Below are 22,809 nucleotides of genomic sequence, written 5' to 3'. Positions count from 1 at the left end.
TCTTGTTGGACAATGAGGAATAGGCCATCAGCATATGAAAGCTAGTGCACAGTTTGATAGTCCATTTAAACCACTGAAGCAAATTCCCATAGAAACGGGGTTGACATCCCCAGCTCTGGCACTCACCAACCTGAATAAACAATAGGAGAAAGATTCAGGGAAGTAGCAAATCTTTTCAAGTCTCATTTTTCTGTCCCCCACCCCCACCCCACCCCTAGTAAATTCCAGACTGTGGGGTTAGATGAGGCTGATGCTCATAAAGTCTGTAGTTGATGCCTGGCATAGCTTGAAGCTTTTGGCTCAGGCAGCTTGGTGTCCAGGACATCATTTGGACTGCTTATGATATTGCTTAACTTACGGAACTTCAGAAGAGGCCGATTCATGGATATTCTAAATGTAAGATTGTTTTTAAGTCTGTAGAGTTGATTATCCATCCCTGGCAATAAAAATCCAAGAACTGTACTCCTACTTTCAATTTGTATTTATTTATTCATTTATTCATTTATTCATTTACTTTGGTAGGGGTACCATGGTATGGGGCTTGGCTGCTCCATTCACTTTTGCATTAATTAAAAATATCACTGTGAAATTTCCAAGTTTTCAAACCTTGGCTTGAATAAATGAGTTTATCTAACTAAAACAAAATATTTTCTTGTTTCAATAATTATTGGAAATTGTCAACCAGCCTCTCAGTGGTGTTATGTTTGGGAGATCAGGGTCTTAGCTCAATCCGAGCCACCATAAACAAATAAAAGCTGAACTGTCGCCATGTTGATCTCCCAGGGCACTGATCAGTTGACAGTTTGGCAAACGGGGGTTCTTGGTCCACAGAGTAGACCTGTCCCAAAGGACTGAAAACTGTAAAACCACTGCTGTAATACATCCTGAGCTATTTTAGGTAATACAGCACCCTATAAGCTCTGGATTGACAAAGCTACAGTTATGGTAAATGTGCATTTACATTAAATTACATTTCTAATAGAAGTGTTCTTTGGGGCAATTTTGCTGTTCTTCTGGTAATCATGTATTTATGCTAAACATTTTTGACATATCTTGTTTTATACTGAATAAGATTGCATAACATTATTCCAGTTTCACAGATGAGCCATCGGGGTCAGTGGTGCCTATACATTACTCCTGGCTTGTAGGTGCCAAGCTTCAAGTCTACTGGACAGTAAGCCAAAGGGCTGTGTCCTTGAAACGTGTGCCACCTTGACCTTGTCTCACGCCAATGGCCACACCCATTATAGCGTGGTTTTCACAACCTAACATTGTCTCAGTCCACTTGTATGTGTTCATTTTATAAATATGAGGTAGGATTCCTGCCTGGATTTTCAGGATGCTACAGAAAGACCCTGTTTCTGAGATTAAGTAGCACATAACAGATCTCAGTAGTGAGGGGTCCAGGAAGGTTGGCCAGAAGTTGGTGCGCTTTCATAGCAAAGCCCTCTTTTTAGCTGTTTCTGCAGTGATGTCTCTTCATGGCTGGCCTTATGTGATGCCAGACCACGCTTTATTTGGTCCAGAACACACAGCTTTGTACTGTCTTTTAATATTTAGTTTCCCCAAACTATTTCTATAACTCTATCAGGTGACAAAATAATTTTATGACTACCAGATAAAGGATATAATACTTTCCTTTATAAACATTAAGCAGCTGGCTCCTTATTTTTGTTCAAAGCATTACAAACTCATAGTTCTTTAATTCAGAGGTGTAGGGAAACTATTTAACAAATACAGGGAAAACCCACTGTCATATTAATACTACTACTATTGTTATTCTTTTTGATTAAGCCATCATGTCCATATTGGCCATGCTGCTTCTAGAAGCTCTTTGCTGTTCCTCCATCATAGCACATCATAGCTGCTCCTCCCACATAGCACATAGAATAGCACATAGTCCCGGCACAAGGTCATTTCTACTCTCACCCCTAGTGCACAGCCTTGCATTCTCTAGTTTCCATGTCTGTCCGCTCTGACTTGGAGGGAAACTTATTGGGATTGTCTTTACCCACCCCTGCACTATGGGGCTTACTGCAATGTCAGAGAGAGAACATTATGAATTCATTTCTTGAGGAGGACAGAAAGGAGGACTAAGAGAGGATGGAGAACAAGCACTGTGAAAATAAAGGCTGAAATGGAAATGGGCTCTGCTCTGGATGTTTGTCATTTTTATTACATCACCCTGCACAGTTTCACCTTGCCAATTCTTTTTTTTTTTTTAAATAAGGGATTTTAATAAAAAAATTCAACAACTAAGCTAGATTTACATAGGACTTCATAGAACTATAATAAAGTAAATAATTCAAAATCACCTAAAAGGCACAATAAAGACTTATCTATCTGGATGAACTGTGGCCGTGTTTAATGAACACAGAGGGAACTCAAATAGGTGAAGCCCTGGGGCTGGTTTTCCAGATGAGCAGCACAGACAGCATTTTGAGAGAAGACTGAAAAGCCACAGTTACCACCTTAAATCCACAGCGCGAACACCTGGGGGTTAGAATCCTTCATCTGTAATTTGAAAGCCTGACCAATGTCTCCTCATCCCCAAGAATTTCAATGGCCACTAAAGGTTGTGTTTCCCTGGCCTGGCAATATCAGAGAATGGAGAGAGATGGACTTCAGTGTCTGAACAGAACCCTTTTGACTTCCCCAGTCAGCAGTCTAGTTCCAGAGCACATGACTTAGTGCCCCTGAAAGAAGGAGACAGTTCTGAATCAGCCTTAAGAAGGTCTAGGAAGCAGGGCAGGATGAACAAAAGTGTAAGAAGAGGAACACTGAGTAAATCCAACTGCAGTGCACAAACTATGAACAAAGAGCTGGGATGCATTTGAATTAAAACCCCCAAGGCACCAGTGAGGCATCCTGGATACACTGAGTAGCGGGCCATGGTCTCTCCTAAGATGACCTCACATTATCCTAATGTGACACAGGGGCCACATTGTCACAAGGATGGGACTGAGGCTGGGCTCCTCTCGATCCCTGTAAGTCCTTTCTGAAACATCCCTCTCTCCTGAGGAAGCTGGTTCTGCAAAGCAACACTGTGTCCAACTTAGAGATTTTTTTCTTCTGAAAAGAATGCTGAAGATGAAGAATGTTGCTGTTTCAAGCTTGAGAAGGTTATTTGGTATCTCTCAGAGTGAAAAGATAACAAACTATCCACAAGCAGGATGCAATTTGCCCAGGTACTGATCTGTTATTAGCTGCAAGATCACTCCTCAACCAGTGTCCCCATCCATCTGTGTTTTCAATGCTTATGGATGTAGAATGAATTAGTATATAAGTTGTTTCTTCATGATGAATATACTAATGAATGCATATGCACTGGTTTAATTCACCCACCAGTGGGTAGTATTTGAAATGTCCCATGCCTAGATGTTAACAATAACGGTGCTTAATTCCTACGTGCATTCTAAATATTTATCCTTATACTTAGAAACACATGTAGCTCTTACTGCTCATCAAATAAACTTCTTTTTACAACAGAAGGAGATCATTGCAAAAAACCCACTGGTGGACAAAAAACCAGAGAAGAAATACATGGCGGGATACTTAGCCCCCACTGATATCACGACTATATTGCGACTCTTGAAACTAAGATTCACGGAACATTTCAGTAGAGGAAGCAAGAAGACTATACAAGCCGAAGAACCAGGAAATCTGCTGTGAGACTGTCTTCTAGAAACGACAGGGATGCTACACCCTAGACAGCATGGCTACCTAAGCAAGACCCCAATGCTGACAATACTAATAGACATACCAGTGTGAAAGAGGGGAGATCCTGCAGGGCCTCACTTAGAGACAAGGAACTACAGACAACTAGGGATGCTGAGAATGGGAGAAATAGCCTTACCCAGCACTGAGGTCCCTAGTTGGTCATCTGGTCTCAAGTAGTTCTCTCTCTCTCCCCCCCCCCCGTGTGTGTGTGTGTGTGTGTGTGTGTGTGTGTGGTGTGTGTGTGTGTGTGTGTGTGTGTGAGAGAGAGAGAGAGAGAGAGAGAGAGAGAGAGAGAGAGAGAGAGAGAGACAACTGTTGACTGAAGCACAGAAACACAGAAAAGCAGAATTTGGGTTACTTTTAAGATATCATTGATATGAAAATATCATTGATATTACATTGATAAGTTACAGTGTATAGCCAGCCTGACACCCTTAGGTTCCTTTCCTCAATTCAGACATAACGAATCAGAAATATTAGTTCTGAAAAGTCTGAATTAAAAAAAAAAACTTGAGTTCAGAAACCTTCCAAATTTTATAAACAGTGAATCACAAAGACACTGAAGAATTGTGTCAAATATGGGTTTCAGAATATTCAACAACCAGTGATCCACCAATCAGATTTCTCACTGGAAAAATTTCTGAAGGGGGTGGGGGTCAGAGGTTAGTGAATGGCATTCACTCCTGGAAACAGCAAAGAAGTCACTGCAGTAACAGGGCATTTCTGGAGCAAGAGGAAGTCTGACAGACAAAGAGATAAAAAGCCAGGAACAAATGTTCCCAGGGAAAAGGAGTCATTTGGCTAGATATCAAAGTAGGCCAAGGTCGTAGCACGAAAAGAAGTCTGCATTGGCCCATGAAAATCAACTGTAACTCATTGTTTTGTTTTGTTTTTGCTTAGTCACACATATGTGTCAATTTTGCTTAGTCACACATATGTGTCAATTTTGCTTAGTCACACATATGTGTCAATCTCGCGGCTGGCGTTTGAAGATGCTGCCAGCGATTTGCCCATTTATCTTCCTAAAAGCTTTTCAGGTGTTTTTAATAGATAAACCCTCAAGGTAATGTTGATAACAGTTTTCTTCCTCGTTCAACCTATGACGTGGGTGGAGTAGTATCCTTGAGGAGTGGCAAGGAACTACTTTGATCAGCATCATTCATTGCTACCATAAACTGTGTTTGAGCAAGGCACCATGCCAGATCGGCACAACACAAAGAGAACGAGGAGCAAGAAGATATGCATCAGAGAGGGAAAAAAATCTCCAGGCTGCAAACAACAGTAAATGTTAACATAAATGAGTCTCCTAACTAGGAGAAGACTGGGTGGTGGGCAGATTTCTATGTTTCAAAAAAAATGGGGTTCACTTCATTGAGAATGGAAGACCTGGTTTAGATTCCAAAGATAAGCTTGTGTAAGTAGGCCACACTGCAGGTAGCTTATCCTGCATATATAAAGATCCGAGGACAGAATTTACACGTTATACCAAAAATTGAAATACAAGTATTGAATTGGGAGAGCAATGGCCTTAAGATGAATCTAGAGGAGCATATTGAAGGTAGATTATTAGAGACTAAAGAACTTGGATTTTGCATAGACACTGAACAATTGTCGGAAGTTATGAAGAAATTCACAGCTGCAAAGCAGTATTTAAATCATATTAACATAACCAATATAGGAAATACAAAATCAGGAGCCAGATGTCAGGTGTAGGAAATGACCTCATCTTAGAAGCCAAGTGTGGAGAAAGAGGAGAAAAGAAAAGATTCCCAAACAAAGTTGAAGGTTCAAGAATGGAATAGAAAATGAAACAGGGCAACAAGGCAAGGTTGGAGACTTGGTCAAGAGTGATGAGAATGGGACTCTAAAAACCAACAGAGGCTACATTAATAGCTAACGTTGCGTGGAAGGTGAAGAAGGGAAGGAATGGGCAAGTGACATTTCAAGGCATCATGGTTTGTAGGAAGAGAAATGAATGGGATAACTGCAAAGACATAGAGGAGTTGAAGAAGCGTTTTCTAGGTGTAAGACTTTGAGCTAAGAGAAGACAAAGGCGAAAATGTAGCCCTTGGCAGACATCAACACAAGGTCACACAAGAAGATGCCACAACCATAGAAAAACAGATCATGGACTATAAAAGGTTTAAAAGAAAAATAATGAAAATAGTGCTGGGTGTGGGTTCTATTGTATGAGGTGGCCCTTAAGTCCAACCAGGGAGTGCTTGGTTACTCCTATGATATTCATACCACTCTTGCACAGGTAGACATCTCTTGCCAGGCCACTCATTATTGTAGCTCACAGGGTTCACGACTGTGTAAGAGCATGATTGCTTCTCTACTCCAGTATTATAAATAGGACTTAGTGGGTTAAAAATATTAACTCTATGTGTGTCTGTACATGAATGCTTAAATGTACATAAGCATGTATTTATGGATCTTTGCATGTGTGTGTTTCATGTGAGTGTATCTATGTGTTTGTCTATGTCTTTTTTTCTACATGTTCACCTGTGAATATAAATTTATACTTACATCTATGAAGGTTGGTGAAGCCCCTGGTTGAATGAATGTTTTTACATTTCTCTGTGCATCTTCTATAGGCATGAGTAATTTTGGATGAAAGTTATTGTGCATTAGAATGAATATGCCTATGTGTTGCAGTTGTATTGCTCCTGCCTTTGTATGCATGTACAAGCATGTATATTTGCTGGCATGCCATTGAGAATATTTGTCTAGGTGGAAATTAGCTCCAATTGTAACTTCTGTCTTATATCAATATCATGAAAGTGCATCAGCTATGCCGAGAAAGTCCTTAGCATCTTATGGATGTCAAGTAATGTTTAAACAGCAAACACTACAAGTTCTGCTGCTTCTGCTGTAAGAGTTTACTTTAAAATTAATCAGTATTTTTTTACCAAAATAACTTCCTTCTGTGTTTCTGACATTCATAATCTATAACCTAAAAGAATAAAAATATGGGTCATCTGAAAAATAACAACATCAAAGACATAGAGTTGAGTGGGTAGAGAGGTCGGGTGGATCTGGGAGGAGTTGGAGGTGAATGCAATCAAAATACATTATATGAAATTCTAAAAATTTAATTATTATTTTTAAATGACAATTCATTTGTTTCTTAAATACTGTGCTCTGGTAACAGTGGGTAGCAAGCTGTAACATCTTATGCGTAGATTTCCAGAGCTGGCAATAGGCTATTCCTCTGGGAGAGATGAGAACAGAAGACAGGGCACCATACCCAGAGAGTAACTGGCTCTGTGGTCGTCTTGCCACACACATAAGGCTCATCTGTGCTCAGGGGAGTGCCATGTTCCTCCAAGAGAAGCAGCATGAGCGTTGGCCTTCCCACATCATACACAAGGATGGGTTTCCATCCTTCCTATTTGCATTATAAATCATTTTTGGGAAGTGTTTGTTGCATTTCCATTGTATCTGCTTCTAGCTGTGCAGAGATATTAGTTCGGCTTCTGACCCATTTTTTTTCCTGAAAAGAAGCAAATGTCAACACTGGCTTAATGAATGGCCGTAGCCCAAAGATTTGCTTCAGATTTTGCAATGCAAGCAAACTTTGCAAGACTTCGGAGTTAGACATGAGTTAAAACCATCACAGCCACGCTGGTGGAGGCTCTGCCCTCGAGTATGAGAAGTGGGAAATGCAGGACAGTAATGATAGAGACCTGTGTTCTTTCCAGTGTGGCTACAGATGTGACAGAAAGTATATTCAGGAATGACCTTTTATTTTCTTGATGACTTTGAGTAAATTTCATACCATCTGTAATATGAAGCTGTGTAATTAGAGCCTTCCAAGTAAGGCACTGAGTTTCTCAGTGAGAGTGCACTTTCTTCCCCAAGTGGATTTCATTTCCTGAACCAGACGGCAACAGGAACGCCGCCCTTTTGAAGATGAACTGTTACGGCAGAACAAAAAATTAACATAGCTTGCTAAAGATTCTCGAGTCATAAAATAAAGACTAACAAACATGAGCTTCTTGAGAACTGTTCGGGGGCAAATAATGATCATTATAAGAGGCAAGGAGAGTACATCCTCCCTGTCTTGCAGCAAGGTTTTGATCAGCGCCTTTAAAGCCACATCATGAACCCTTTTGATGAGTCAATACTCATCTATACAATTTAGATTCTTGAGTGCACTTTACTAGTTATTTTGATATGCATGTATGTGTGCTTTAAGATTTTTTCATTTTTTGTAGAAAGTACAATTGTAATTAAATGTTATTGAAGTCACAGATGTTTTCAGTTTGCTTGGGAGCTCAACCTACATGATACACAAGAAGGTGTGATGATTTCAATAGAAAAGCCCCCCACCATGAGTTTAAATATTTTGTCCACCGGAGTGGCACTATTAGGAGGTGTGGCCTTGTTGGAGTAGGTGTGGTCTTGTAATGTAAATGTGGAGGAAGTGTGTTACTAGAAGGTAGGCTTTGAGATCTCAGAAGCTCAATCCAGTTCATGTCCCACTGTGGGCTGATCCAGATGTAGACCTCTCAGCTCCTTCTCCAGCACCACGTCTGCCTGCCCATTGCCATACTTCTCAACATGATGATAATGGATTAAACCTCAGAAACTACAAGCTAGGCCCAGTTCAATGTTTGCTTTTATAAGCATTGCTGGGCCATGGTGTCTCTTCACAGCAACAGAAACCCTATGACATACAGTTACATGGAAACATTGAAAACTATTTCAAGGCAGAGAGATCTAAGCAACACACAGAAGACTATTTGGCAGGACTGGGGATTGAGCTCTGAGGCAGAGCTAACAAATATGCAGCCTGCCATGTGTGACTGTCTGAGTTTGATACAAAGAAGAAAAGGTCAATAATATGTGGTGAATAGGTCAAACTGAAGTTCATCTTCTTTTAAATCAAAGCCTGGAACAAATTTTTAGTTCCTCCTTAAGAAGGGGAGACCACATTCTTATTGAGACCCTTTCCCCAACTCTGCCTTTTCTTCCACGTACTGGAGCACACTATCTACATACAGTCCGTTCTGCAGAGGAGGCTGATACCACACAAGACCTGGCTATTGAGCTCAACAATTTGGAGCTAATTTTTGCTTATGATGTAGGACGTTTCCCTCCCTATTCAGACTCACTCTGTTTCCATAGCAAGGGAGCTTGTTTCCCTGGAGACTGAACATCTCGTGCGGACACTTGCTCTTCAGCTCGTTTCTAAAGGCAACGTGTGCAGTGTGATCTCTCTCGAAACTGTCCAGGCAACCACACCCTCGTCAGTTCACTCAGGTGATTTCTTGTGTGTGTGACGGTCGCTGTGCTCAGGAGGAAACTTTATTGGCTCCCTATGTCTTGTCATTTTATTTCTCCCACCATTTTTACTTTGCTTTCTCTATTACAGTTGTAGTCTAAAAATGAAAAGAGTTTTTAGTATGTCAGCAAGTATTGGCTATTTGTTTGGTTAAAACAAACAAACAGACTAAGCTCTCTCTCTCTCTCTCTCTCTCTCTCTCTCTCTCTCCCTCTCTCATTATCTTGGAGGATTTTTTTCTTTCTTTCAGTAATCACCTTTTAGATTTCTCTCTGTTGCTAGTTGATATGTGGATCACATAGCTAACAGGCAAATCTGGCACCAAGGGCAAACCATTTCTGCTTTGGTCCAAGATGGAGTTGTATGCCCAGGTATACCATTCTAGCTGAAATAATGACCAGCATCTGTCTGAATAAAAGAAAACCTTATAAGACAACAAGAAATAACAGAGATGCGTGAAACAGGGGAAACACCAAGATAAGCCCCACAGTTGTCCCAGTCTGTGGTCCCCATAGCACTTCCAGCTATGGTACAGAAGCAAGGCCAGGTGGCATGCAGTATATGTGCTAGGCAGAAGAGCAATTAGACTTCACAGTCACCCACAGTCTATATCAGAATACCACCAAGACCCAGGGAAGAATGACCTGATTCTTGGATGATTGGTGACAGTTCTGGGTTTTCTCTGAGGACAAGAATATCTTCTCAGCTTCTATCAGACTGCTAAGACTCCATGCAAGTCTAGATTCGTACAGAACACCATACAAATTATGTCTTGTTAGTAAGAACTACATGGCCAAGAGCTGCAAGAGCTCGTCTGAGCACAGTGATCTGTGCTGTAGTGCAGCAAAGCCAAGAACAAAGTGGAAGGATCAGAAGATGTAGGTCAACAACCACGTGGAGAGAGCCACGGAGTGAGCAGTGAAGCTGGGGTTCACTGGGGCAGTTTGAAGGGGAGAGTACAGTACCTATGCTCTATGTTGTCTTTTGGACAGAGCTTGAGGCCAGAGCTGTCATTAGATAGTCATTCACTCTTTGGGGAAATGGATGGAGTCTATGGAAGGGAAGTGAGGCTGGGTGAGGAAGAAAAGATGCTGAATCAAAAAAAAAGCTCCCAAATAAATAAGTAACCCAAAAGTAAGACCTAAAAAAACAAAGCTGCTTTTAAGTAAACAGGTGTTTTAAAAACTATTTATTGAACAAAAATTTCCTAATCTAAACAGAGCAAAGATATTAGAAATAAAATGATTTAAATGAAAAAAGAACTTAGTGTGTGTTAGAGTGTGCATGTATGCGTGTGCACGCGTGCCTGAGTGTACAGCTCTGCAGTGTTTATATTCATGGGCTCATAGACGTCAGAAGAGGGCATCAGATCCTATAGGACTTTAGTTACAAATGGTTGGGGGCCACCATGTGGGTGCTGGAAACTGACCTGGGTACTCTTAACCATTAAACATTCTCTTCAGTCCTCTAAATATGTTTATATTAAATTTTAATGATTTCAGGAATACAAATATAATCAATTCTCACAAAAGTAATACTCAGAGATTCTGATAGCAATAAAATAAAAGCAAACAAAAAACCCCTAAACCAAAGACATACCTGACCTGAAGGAAACCCACAGGCAGGAGGCTCAGCACCCTCCCTCACCCTACAGAGACATCTGATAAACAGATTAGCCACCGCCCTCTGAGAAAATACAGGAATGAGTGACAGTCTCTAAACTGGAGAACTGAAAATAAGCCCACTTCAAAATCAGTGTGTGAGAAACTGCGATACAGCCTCGCCGTAAACCTTTCTCTGACATCAGAAAGCAAACCTCAGCTGAGCTTCTCCCAGGGGACTAAAGGGTTTGGGCCACACTTGCAGGGCTCCTACCAAATGACCTGTCTCAGGTGCAAATCCAGATGGCCCAGCATGCACAGCCACCTGTGACCACAGAGGGAGGAAAAGCAGCTTTAAATCAAGTACTCAGATCTCTTCCTCTCTCTTTGTCCTGGCTCAGCACAGAGCAACAGGCCATAAAGATTAACTCCTGCCTTTACCTGGGAAGGAGAAGATTGGATATCAAATATCTGACCTTTTTAGCTGCTGTCCAAGAGTGTGGCTTTTAACTTCCTTGTATCCAAAGGCTCACAAGAAAGACAAGTCAGTACTCTGGAAGTATGGACCCACTCCAGGCTTTCCACAACAACCTTTCTTCTAATGATATAAATAAGACTTTGTCTTCTAACCGGAAGTAAATTCTGCAATAAGCATTGCTCTTCCAGCTATCTGGAAGTCTAACTCTAACCTGTCTATTCTAGGAGCTGGAGGGCTAGACAATCATTTCCTAGTACTGAGGTCTACAGAGAACAAAATGGGGATTCTGAGCCTCTCTGGGGGCCTCGCACTGACTCTAGCTCTCTTGCTTTAGCAGCAAGGCCCAGTTCATTCACAGAAAGCGCCATCCTGCATGCTTCCTTTCATGCCTTGTTCAGCTGCTGGTGAAGGGCTCACTGGTTTCTTGGGTCCGATAGATAGGAAATCCTAGTCCCTGGAATGGAATGAATGTGTGGATATTTCCTGTGTGAATCAACTCCATAGCTGAAGTCAGCAATAAAGTCTGTTCTCTAGGATCGTTCTAGAAGAGTCAGATCCCCATCTAGCCCCCCACGTCTGTTTGCTATCACCAAGACTGGCCTCTAACCTGCCTGTGTCTGAAAGCTGCTGGGGGCTGACTTCACTCAGCTCCTGTAGATTGCAAAGGATAATGAAAGTACTTAAAAGTGAATGCCATCTAAACAAGCATAAAGGAATCTACCACAGAGTCTTTTCTTAGCTTCTGGTAGAGCTAGTGGGTAATAGATGCCAGTGCCTAGATTTATCTTACAGACAGAAGGGATCACACCACATGTCAAGCAACCCAACTTCTCCAGCTGCCCTGGGAAGAACTGGTTCCTATCTCTCTTGTGTCAGGGCGCATGTGGGACTTAGTGTTTTCTAGCCTCCAGGGAACCACAAAGGAAAATAGACGTCTGCTTGTATAACCACTGAGGTCTTGGAGTACCCAGGACTCCTAGGTGAGGTGATGAGAGAACATCTCCTCTCAGGGCAAATCTGAGGGGATCTCCAGAAGTGATGCTTTGCCTAATGTGCCAACACCAGTGAGTTAAGGGAAATGGAGAGATAAGGAAATACATTTTCCACAAAAGAACAACCTGAATCTGCAGAAGCAACACCACTGACATGGAGCCATATGTCTTACTCAGTGGAGGATTGAAAATGTCAGTCATGGAGATGACAATGAGGCTGGGAGTTCAGTGCTTTCACGGTAAGTAGTAAAAATCTACTATATGCTAGGAAACTCAATGAAGAGACAGAAATTTTAGAAAGGGACCAACTATATCCACCATAGAACTGAATGACACATTCTGAACTGAAAAACAGTTAGCCTGATCAAGCAAAAATTGTTAGGGAATTTGAAGACAGTTTACTGAAAAAAAAATGCCCATAGAGGAGGAAGAGGAGGAAGAGGAGGAGGAGGAGGAGGAGGAGGAGGATTACACAGATAGAAATGCAGGCCTATACAAGGGAATGAAGAACAGTAAAAAAACTGAACTGTGTGGATGAACACTACATTTGTCCCTGAAGTCTCTTCAAAGATCATCAGCTGAATAAAAGAGCAAATGGATAGTATACTTCCTAACATATACAAAAAGTGAAACATTTAGTAATAGCAGAGCAAAGGTCAAGAGGAGAGAGATAGACATGGAAGTATTCTCTGTTTCCACTTTAAGAAATCAGCCCAAAGAAATGCAAATTAAATACAAAATAAGTAGAAGAAATGAAATTATTACATCCAAGCAGAGGTAGAAGACACTTTTGGAGGGTGACAACTGTTTGCTTTCCTGATGGCAGTGACAGTTTGATAAGCATGTAAGCATGCCAAACATCAATTTCAATAGCTCATGTATAGTAATTTTTGTCAGTTAGATTTCAGTACAGCTCTTAAGTGAAGACACAGAGAAAATTACAGACTTTAAGTTGAGGAAATAAAACTGTCTCAAGAAAAATCTTCTTGCCTGTGGAGCATTTCATAAACTTTGGTATGTACCCTAAAGATATTTAGGACCTACTAAAAGGGGAAACTGTCATGGTGCAGTATTTGAAATCGTAAGCTGGCTGAATAATCTTTCTCCAACATTCTCTAAAAATTCCTTACAAACTTTTAAAGACCAGCCCCTCTCAGTGTGCAACCTCACATCTCTTTATCTCTCTCTGATGCAGTGAGTGCTCCAGGTGAGATGAAGCAGGGGAGGAGACAGCACCAGGTATGCTTTGTCCCCAGGATGCTTTAAATAACATGCTCAATTTCCACCTGGAAAGCAGACCAAGGTGACTACTACTGCTTCTACTCCTGTTACTGCTACTACTCCTGTTACTGCTACTACTCCAGAACTACTCCGCATCAGCACATCCAGCTTAGCAATCCTGCATCCTATCTACAATGTATCAACTTGGAGGTGTACAGTATAGTCTTACTATATACTGATTGTTTCTCTGCTTCACATAAATCATACTTCTCGATTATTTAAAAAGTATAGAATTTGAAACAGATAATGGATGGTCTCACAAAATATCCCAAAATGTAGTAATTTTAATGAAAACCCCCCTCAAAATTAGTAATTAAAATAAAAAAAAAATTCACAGCTATCTTCTGAACTTATTTATAACCAATGTGCTTGTTAGCTAAGGTGTTATAGTCCTTGGTTTAGTATCACTGTGAGTCAGTTACAAACTCCTGCATGCACAAAGGTCCCCACACATACACATGCTATTTAATGTTAATGGCACAGTAGGTGCTGAAATGGATGGAAACCCAGAGACATGGGCTTAGCAAGCTGAAGAATTCAGGATAAATAATAAATAAACACCCATATGGAGATACATTGATGTGTTTTTCTTTTTAAAAAAAATGCTGTTATAAAATGTTGAGGTATCTATTTTTGGAGGTATCCAGTCTTATGTTGCTCAATGGTGTCATGTCAGCCTGAAGGGAGGGGAAGCCATGTCTCTATGACAGTCTTTCTCAGTTTCTGTGTAGATACTCCTGCTATGGCTGATCTCATGTTGCTAAAACTGTACTTGAAGCTGAAAAAGTACACAGTCAGGTCTTCTGAGCTTGAGACTGAGCTACGAAAGCATCCCATGGAGAGCATGTCGTGTGTGACTATAGTTAACTCCAGTCCTCTGAGGGAAAATGAAAACAAAAACTAAAGCCCAGTACTTCATTCCTGACTTTTCAATTCTGAAGCTAGCTACCTTTCAACCCCCGAAAGACATCATCTGAACACACGTTCTTTATGAGACATTACCTAACACCAAATATTTGAATCAGTGATCAAACTGACTTATTCTTTCACAGAATTATAGTTGTTCGTAATTTAACTGACATTAAGAGTTTATTGTGAATTCTCTTAACAAATGAAAAAGAATGATCACAAACAGGACACAACATTTTAATACTGATCCCAGACACAATTAGTTGTTAGTAAGAGGGGAACTTGGTTAGGATAAAGCCACATGTATCCCCAATTCTGGACTTTATGTGGGACACTTCTAAGTGAAGGTATGGGCTTTGGTTTGTAATTTTCTTTTGGATCAGTGTCACTTTGCACTGATAGGATTTATCACGGGGTGGACAAAAGTCATCTTTTTGTGGGGTTGTCCACAAAGAGAGACTTTAGCCCAAGCTGTAGAAGGAAAACTAATGGAAGAAATGAAACTTATCAAACAGGGGGTCTCAACAAAGGAGAGAAAGCCAGAGCAACAAGAGCTCTAGCACCGTAACACAACCATAGCAAAGAAATCATAGGAGGAGGAACAAAAGAGCAGACATATACCCAAGTTCTGAGTCTGACTGCAGCTGGAGCACTGAGGGGTCTGTGTCCCACTGCAGGGTCCTAATCGTGCAGCACAAAGGAAAAAGAACACAGAGAATTAACAAAGAGGGAGGGCAACAGAACAAACTAAACCGTGTCATTCTTCAAGGCAACGTCATATACGGTACACACACAGAACAGCCCCTCCACCCCCAGGGATTAGGACAAAGAAGGTTAGGAATGGCTGCTTAACATAAAAAACTATGGCCATTTTCATGGAAGACAGCCTACAGCCAATTATTCCAGTGCCACGCATGCACGCACACACGCACGCACGCACACACACTCACGTGTGCATGCACACACATACGTGCTCCAGATTCATTGACTGAATATGTGAGCCTGATATACTTTTGACCTCAGAGCCCAAACACATGTTGGAGCTCTAAGCTCTTCCATGGAGTGGAGAGAATTAAATACAGATGGACGAGGATGGTAGCATCTGCGAAAGTCAGACTTAATGGAGTGTGACTGTAAAGTCTGGGGAACAGTTGGCGCCCTCGGGTCAGTTACGACAAATATAGCAGTATTACATTTGAAACCAATGAGTCCTTTTATCCATACAGACTGTCGGGAAATGGTCTCCAGTGTTAACATTTGTCTCTGAGATGCCAGAGATTAAGTATGTCTTACTTACATTCTCTATGTTTTGTAACACATAGCACAGAATGTCGGTAATGGCATCTAATTTCTCTTTCTACTAATAAGATGGGATAACTATTCTATCTTAAAAAGAGTATGCACAGAGACCTTCTTCAGGTAGGCTCCTTACAGTCTTCAACAAAGAATCTGCCCCAGTGAAGCAAGCATGAGATCTTCTGAGAGACAATTGATGGATATTTTGTCTTTCTGTTGGGCATGGGTGCTTCAAATCTAGCTTGACTTACCAACTGGGTGACTTTGGGAATGCTGTTCAAACTCTCAGCCACTGGACCCCTTTGCTCACTAAATATATAGATTAAAAAACAACAACCTTGGTATCTCTTGAGATATCACTGAAAACACAGGCGCCAGATTGCAGCTTTCCAAGGTTCTCAGGTTACTGTGAACAAGTTAAGGTTTGAGGATTCCTGCTTGCTTTCCTTGTTATAAAGACTTACCCTGGCTTATAAGGCTATGCAGGCTGTGCTTGGTATCTTCTGAACTAATTATTTAAAAACCCCTTTTTTTCCTCACCTACTTTAAGATGAACTGTATCCATTTCTGCATGGCTTGGATACTCTCTTCTTTCAAAACTTGGCTCCTATGTTCCTTCTTCCATTTCTCTACCTCATCTTAAGTGGGACTTTGTCATCCTGAAGTCCCTCCTTCATACTGTCCATACCTTCTTGAGATTTCATTCTATATCCTTTCGTTCATTGCTGATATCGTTTGATTCCGGACTTGAGACTCAGCATGGCAGATGCAACCACATCTCCAGATTGCAGGAGTGCACCTAGAACTGTGCCTGTCTCAGGTGCTAATCTAGTGGAACATTTGTTGGGTGAGTGAATGAGGGAGTCTTTCTCCGATTGTCTGCATGGATTACATGCACGTAGAAAGGATGAACAACACTCAATCATCAGTAACTATGCACATTACTACCAGTAAATACATTCTGAGTCCCTGCGCTACTTGTCTCTGAGAGTTCCGTCAGCCCATCTGCAAAGACAGAAGGATGAACTTGCAGAGATTGCCTATTTGTCTCTGACTGTGCTCATGACTTCTTACCTGAATGTTCCAAAAAGATGAGCACTGAAGTCCATGGTAGCACAAACTGGCCACTGCTTCTTAGACCAGCAATTCTAAAGAGTCAAGGTTAACGCAGATGCCTGAAATTTTTGTTACCATGCCAATTCTGGACTAACAGAGCTTCGGTGGCTTGGAATTTTACATTTTAGGCCAGTTTTAGGAGATCTGGATGCTGCTGCTCTCTGGATCATGTTGTTTATCAGGGTCTTGACCTTGAGGTCTTTGTGAAATACAAAACATAGACTTCCAACTCAGAGACTCTGCTTTAGTAGTTCTGGGATGGAGGAGGGTGAGAGTCTGAGTATCATGTTCCCAGTGGAAAGTGTAAGGTTGCCTGTGGGACAGTCTTTGGGGGACAACTGGGTAGAGGGAAGCTTTTCCGTTGTCAGCATATAGAAAGCAGAGCATCAGCTCAGCTCTCCCACCAGGCGCTGAAGGATAGTTTAGCCTGGCCACTTCCAGGCTAAATAACCAGAATGCCTGAGGCAAGCAAGATCCAGGCATTAAAATTACTGAAATCCCCCTTAGTGCTTCTCACACATGGCCAGAGATAGGAATCATTGCTCTGGAACCATTCCATGCTCAAGCAAGTAGCTCTGCCTGTTCTAGATGCAGGTTCACTTTGGTTCAAATAGTACCCGGGATGGAAGCCATCATGAGCACTTATGGGGCTCTAACTTAACGGCATTGTTCCTGTTACAGACAGAAGTGCAGCTTCTGACTCTCACTGATTGAAGAGCATGTCCAGATCAGGGCTGGACCCAGGTTAAAGACAGTGTGCCTGCACGTTTTGTTTGAATGGGTGAACTTTCCTGGCGTCTTCTACTCCTTTGGCATGAGAAGAGTGCAGCTGTCAGAGCTCTAGCTGTGCTGCTGCCTATGGACCCATTGGACACTTAGAAAGACTACTAACTTTTGATTTTCTATCAGAATCATCAACTTAAGAAATAAAGATTCAATCTGATGCTTGGATTCTAAAATATTTATTATATTTTAAACTATGTGCATATGTGTGTTTGTGTTTGTGTGTGTGTGAGTGATTGAATGTGTGTATGTGAATATAGATACCCTTGAAGCCCAGAAGAGGTGTTGGATCCTCTGGGGCTGAAGCTAAAGGTGGTTGTGAGCAGCGCAGCTTGTGTGCAGGGAACCAAACTCAGGTCCTCTACACAAGTGGCGAGGTGCTTGTAACTGTTTAGCTGCCTCTCAAGCCCCTGATGCTTGCGTGTGTAACCAGAGCAACAGATGTGATGCATGTAAACAAGTGTGTTCCACTCCATCAGACACTCTAGTCAGTGAAAGAAATCCCAGGTATTACCAGCAGAAAGCTGGAGGGATGAGGAGTAAAACTGAAGACATAATGACATGTGCTGCTTTTATTTTCTTTTCATATTTCCCATTATGATCTGCAGAGAGGTCAGGTTACCAAGAGTGTACTACTTTCTTTTTTTCTAATTAAAAAGCAACTCGAAGTCAGTTCCTTAACTAGGCAAACATTGCTTTCTGTTTTCAAGGATGGCTGAGGACCCTGTATTAAGTGATCACTGAATTTTCTGTGTGCAAACTCACAGAGAAGCAAAAGGGCAAGAGGCAGCTTCCTGAGGAAGCCACATCTGAACCTTAAGGTGAGAGTGTTGGGCTCTGGGTGTGGCTTGCGCTCCGTCAGACAAGTCTTTTGTATCCAACACAAGAAAGAATGGGTCTAAAGCCCTTCAGTAATAAGAATATTATTAGACTTCATTTTGACTTGTTATCCTCTTTCTGGGATATTTTTATTGAGCCAATTGACATAAATATTACTTTGTAACTTTATCAAGTTAGTATATTATTGAAAATAAAATGGTAGTTCAATCCATAGCTTCCTAGAGGATTTGGAATATTTCAGGGAATTTATTTATGGAAATGAAAATAGTATTATAATTGTAAGTTAAATAAATAAAGTCATACATTTTTCCATGTAGAAATTACCATATTTACTATGACATTAGTCTCATGTTTTAGGAGTTTTTTGGGGGGAGGATGGGCCACTTAATGTGCATAGGGCACAGAATTTCTTTGATCAGGACATTCATTGGCTTATTCGAGAAACATCTAATGAGATCCTAATGCATAAAATACTGGGATAAAGAAGTAAAAACCTTCAAGTCAACCTCTGTTCTCTATGGGGTGATGGAATGTACACAAAGGGCTCATAGGACAAGTTAGAAAGCAAAACATGGCGCAGCAATGGTGCCCCAGATATGCAGAGAGCCACAGGAACTCTATTTAAGAATGTGACATTTAATAAGGGAAATTAGACATATGGGTATTCATACCTAATTATAACATCTTACCAAGAAGAAAACAATTCCCATCAATTGTGCAGGGCTTGTCACAGTTTAAAAATTCAATTAATATTAGATGATAATTAAATACATGTCATAAAAGGTGGGGCTGGAGAGATGGCACAGTGGTTAAGAGCACTGACTCTTCTTCCAGAGATCTTGAGTTCAATACTCAGTAACCACATGGTGGCTCAGAACCATCTGTAACAGGATCCGATGCCCTCTTCTAGTGTGTCTGAAGAGAGCAATAGTGTGCTCACATACATAAAATGTCATAAAAGCGATTAAAGATAATAGCAGTTATAAGTTCACTTTGCTAAGTTACTCCTCTGGATGGCTGGTCAGATTGTGGGCTGGGCCACCTCTGTCTTTTGGGAGCCAGAGTAGGAGACACTCTTTCTCCATGGGGATCAGAAATCTCATCTAATTAAGCCCTTGATTGATAGAGTAGGATTTGGGCATACACTTACTGTTGTCAGTGCCTGTTTTATTGCATATGATGGCTGAGTTATTCTATAAGACCCCCTAGACTTTAGCTGCCATCTAACCAATTTATCATGAGAACAATAACTTCTAGGCTAGATAACCATACAAACTCAACTGTTTTCTTGTCTTGAATACAAGCTTCCTTTGAAGCAAGATGGCTGTCAGAGTTTGAATTTAGCAGAGGGGAAGTTGGATGTTTAAACATTATAGACTCCCCTGTTTTTTCTCCAAAGTGTCTTCATCTGTCTAATAATGACCACCATTGCCCATGTCTCTGCCATATCTCTGTCTTAAGTCTTCTCTAGATTGTAGGCAGACTAACTTGTTTCTTTCTCGTTAGAACCCCCTCTCTCCCTCCTCCTTCCCTCCATCCCTCTCTTTCTTCCTTCCTTCTTTCTTTCCTTTCCTCCCTCCTTCTTTCCTTCTTCTTCCTCCTTCTCTTCTTTCTCCTGTTCTTTTAATAAACTAAGTCAATTTGATTTCTATCCAAGATTCCTGTCTGGGAAAGCATCCTTGCTTTAAAGCCACGTGTTTGCTGTTCTGGTCATTGTAGATGCCTTCTTGGATTAACTCTCAAGGTACCTTCAGTTTGTTCAGACAGTGAATTACCAGCCTTGTACTAAAGGACATCGAAGTCCTATGCTCCCACATTTTGGTTGGCAGCTATAGAGATAATGATTAAGGCCACAATTTTCAGCTTTGTATAAAATACTAGGCACAAAGCCTCCCATGTCATACACAGTAAGAACTTATTTGAGTTCATCTGTGTCAGATAATGTACCTGCTCATATCTAGTCCTGAAAAGTATGTAAAAGTATGTAAAAGTTTACAATTAGAAGGTCATTTTGAGTTTTTATGTATATATTTTGTAAAACACAAGAATAGATAAAACATAAAAATCATCGATATAGCAATGGTTTTGTGAATACCTAATAGAATGTCAGCTCTTTTATACTTTTTGCTAACCTACAACTCTCTAAGTCCTGGTAAGATCCCTTCTTCATTTGCTCACTTTCAGCTTACCAGAGAGGTTAAAGATTAAAAAAGAGCCGGGTGTGGTGGCGCACGCCTTTAATCCCAGCACTCGGGAGGCAGAGGCAGGCGGATTTCTGAGTTCGAGGCCAGCCTGATCTACAAAGTGAGCTCCAGGACAGCCAGAGCTATAAAGAGAAACCCTGTCTCGAAAAACCAAAAATAAATAAATAAATAAATAAATAAATAATAAAGATTAAAAAAGAAAAATCATTGGCCATCTCCTGGAAGTATAACTTAAATAGAAAAGACACGCTATCCTGATGCGTGTGCATGGACCTCTGGGAGTAACTGCTTCCTGTGCACTTCTTACCATGCGTGGCCGTGTTTCTGCTTTTTCTGTCTTTATTACACACTAGTGTCAAAAGCCTTAAACAGTTCCCCCAGAAATCATCTCTGCTCATACCCTTTCTGGGTGTTGACTAATGAGAAAATGACCAATAAGTATTTGGAACACAATGGGCAGGAACTGTCATGTGTAATTCTACCACCCAGCACAGCTGAGCCACTGGCACACTGCCGTTGACATTAAAATTGGTATAGTCTTTAAAGCCATATGCTAATAGGCACCAAGAGCCATAACTGAATTGCCTCATGGACAGGTTTTATTTCACGAAACTCAGTCTGTAAGTAAGACTGGATCATAAAAATCATCTCAGAGAAAGGAAAAGAAGATGCTGATGGCAATGATTGCAATGAGATTTCTGTGCCATCAAATCCCATGCTCAACGTGGGTTTCTCTTCTTTAATCTCTCCTCTTCTCATTCTATAGTGAGGTGTGCTGCCTAGACAGGGGTATGCCATCCCTTTTCACTTCTGTGCCTTACCTTGGACCATTGTCACTGACTGACCCCCACATCTTCATCACCACCAAGTTCCAAATTCCACCTTTTCAAATGCGCCTTGGTTTTATCTGTTGACAAACCTACCCTTTGGTTCCTCATCTCTCTTTCCATTCTTTATTTACCCCCACAACCCTCGTTTAGACTTTCAGCTTTTCTCTTTCCCCATGTGAGTGGTCAGGTCTTGAAAACATCATAAAAATGCCACAACCCAGGACCCAGCTGACATCCATCATACCCTACATCAGTAACAAACTACTAAGTGCCTTGAGTGACGAGGGGCAGGTAAGGGAACTAGCGATCTAACTTCGTCTCCTAGAGTTTGTTATTTATTTATCTTCTGCTGTTTAATCCCTAGTCTACATCTTATGTACCTGAATGTCTCCCTCCAAACTCAACCTTTCCAAAACGTGTGCATTCTGGAAGGCTCAGCCTAAAATACATGTATGTACAGTAAGACCATTGCAAAATAATGTGTATCTCTATGAGGTGTGAGTTAGACAGAGGTAATGTGGCTGCTTACTAAATGAGTCTCTTGGTAAATAAACAATCCAGTTGACATTAGGAGCGGTCCTGATAGCTTCAGGATTGTTTTGTTTTGTTTTGTTTTTTTGTTTTGTTTTGCTTTTGTTGTTGCTGTTGTTTTAAAAGCAGGACTAAATACTCTTGCTCTGAGCCCAGAAACTGGATTCCTGTTTTTGTTTTTTTGTTTTTTTCTGAAAGACAATTATCACCCTTTGCTTTAGTTGCTATAGCAATGTCTAGTATGTTTCCCAAAGTAGCACCCACCCTTACTTTCCTCAGGTTGCTTGTCCCTCTCTGGACCACAGAGGCCTTGTCTTTGGTTGTGTCCTCATCTGAACACCTACATCTCTTCTCCACCAATCTCTTCCAGATTTATGTGTGCTACTGACACATACACAAATAAATATTTTCCAAGTATCTAATACATCATTATGGTGCCATAAAAATGAATTCAAATCACCTCTCCCAGTTATAATATTACAAACCTCTTAATGGTGATTTTTGAATAATGCTTTATACCATTATTGTTCATCTCTATAAATACACATATTTGAGAGCTATAAAGTACAACAATATCTCCTTGGATGGCTTCATTAAATCTACAAGAGGGAGCCTTTCTCTCTCTCTGAGAAAGAATCCACTTTGTGTTTCCTGAGATCTGGCAAAGCCTTACAGACTATGAAGTCTCAACTAGTCACTGACAGAAGTGATGAATGAATGAGTCAATGTAGGCTTATACCTGCCTTTCCTGTAGATGGGAGTGAAGTAAGATGGTCAGTTCGGTGGAAGTGAATAGCTTTTATTTCCTCTTTTAAAAAATGAGTCAGAGTGTGTCTGCCTCAAGGAGCTAAAGGGATCTGCAACCCTATAGGTGGAACAACATTATGAACTAACCAGTACCCCGGAGCTCTTGACTCTAGCTGCATATGTATCAAAAG

The 22,809-nt window shown here is 41.0% G+C and overlaps 1 protein-coding gene across 6 annotated transcripts in view; it reads right to left on the bottom strand.

Annotated features, from left to right (window-relative positions):
- The window catches only part of Dync1i1 (dynein cytoplasmic 1 intermediate chain 1), a 305,446-nt gene that overhangs the window by 231,982 nt on the left and 50,655 nt on the right, over positions 1–22,809 (bottom strand). For 3 of the 6 annotated variants that reach the window (XM_021164406.1, XM_021164408.2, XM_029478836.1), the window contains exon 5: positions 14,893–14,952. The exons of the other annotated variants lie outside the window; for them this stretch is intronic. In XM_021164406.1, the coding sequence (XP_021020065.1) occupies positions 14,893–14,952 (60 nt within the window). The remainder of the gene's footprint in view (positions 1–14,892; positions 14,953–22,809) is intronic. 6 annotated transcript variants of the gene reach the window in all.

This window comes from Mus caroli, chromosome 6 (genome assembly GCF_900094665.2).
Source record: "Mus caroli chromosome 6, CAROLI_EIJ_v1.1, whole genome shotgun sequence".
NCBI lineage: Eukaryota > Metazoa > Chordata > Mammalia > Rodentia > Muridae > Mus > Mus caroli.
The sequence above is the reverse complement of the archived record's forward strand: the minus strand, read 5'-3'. Positions and strand labels throughout refer to the sequence as shown.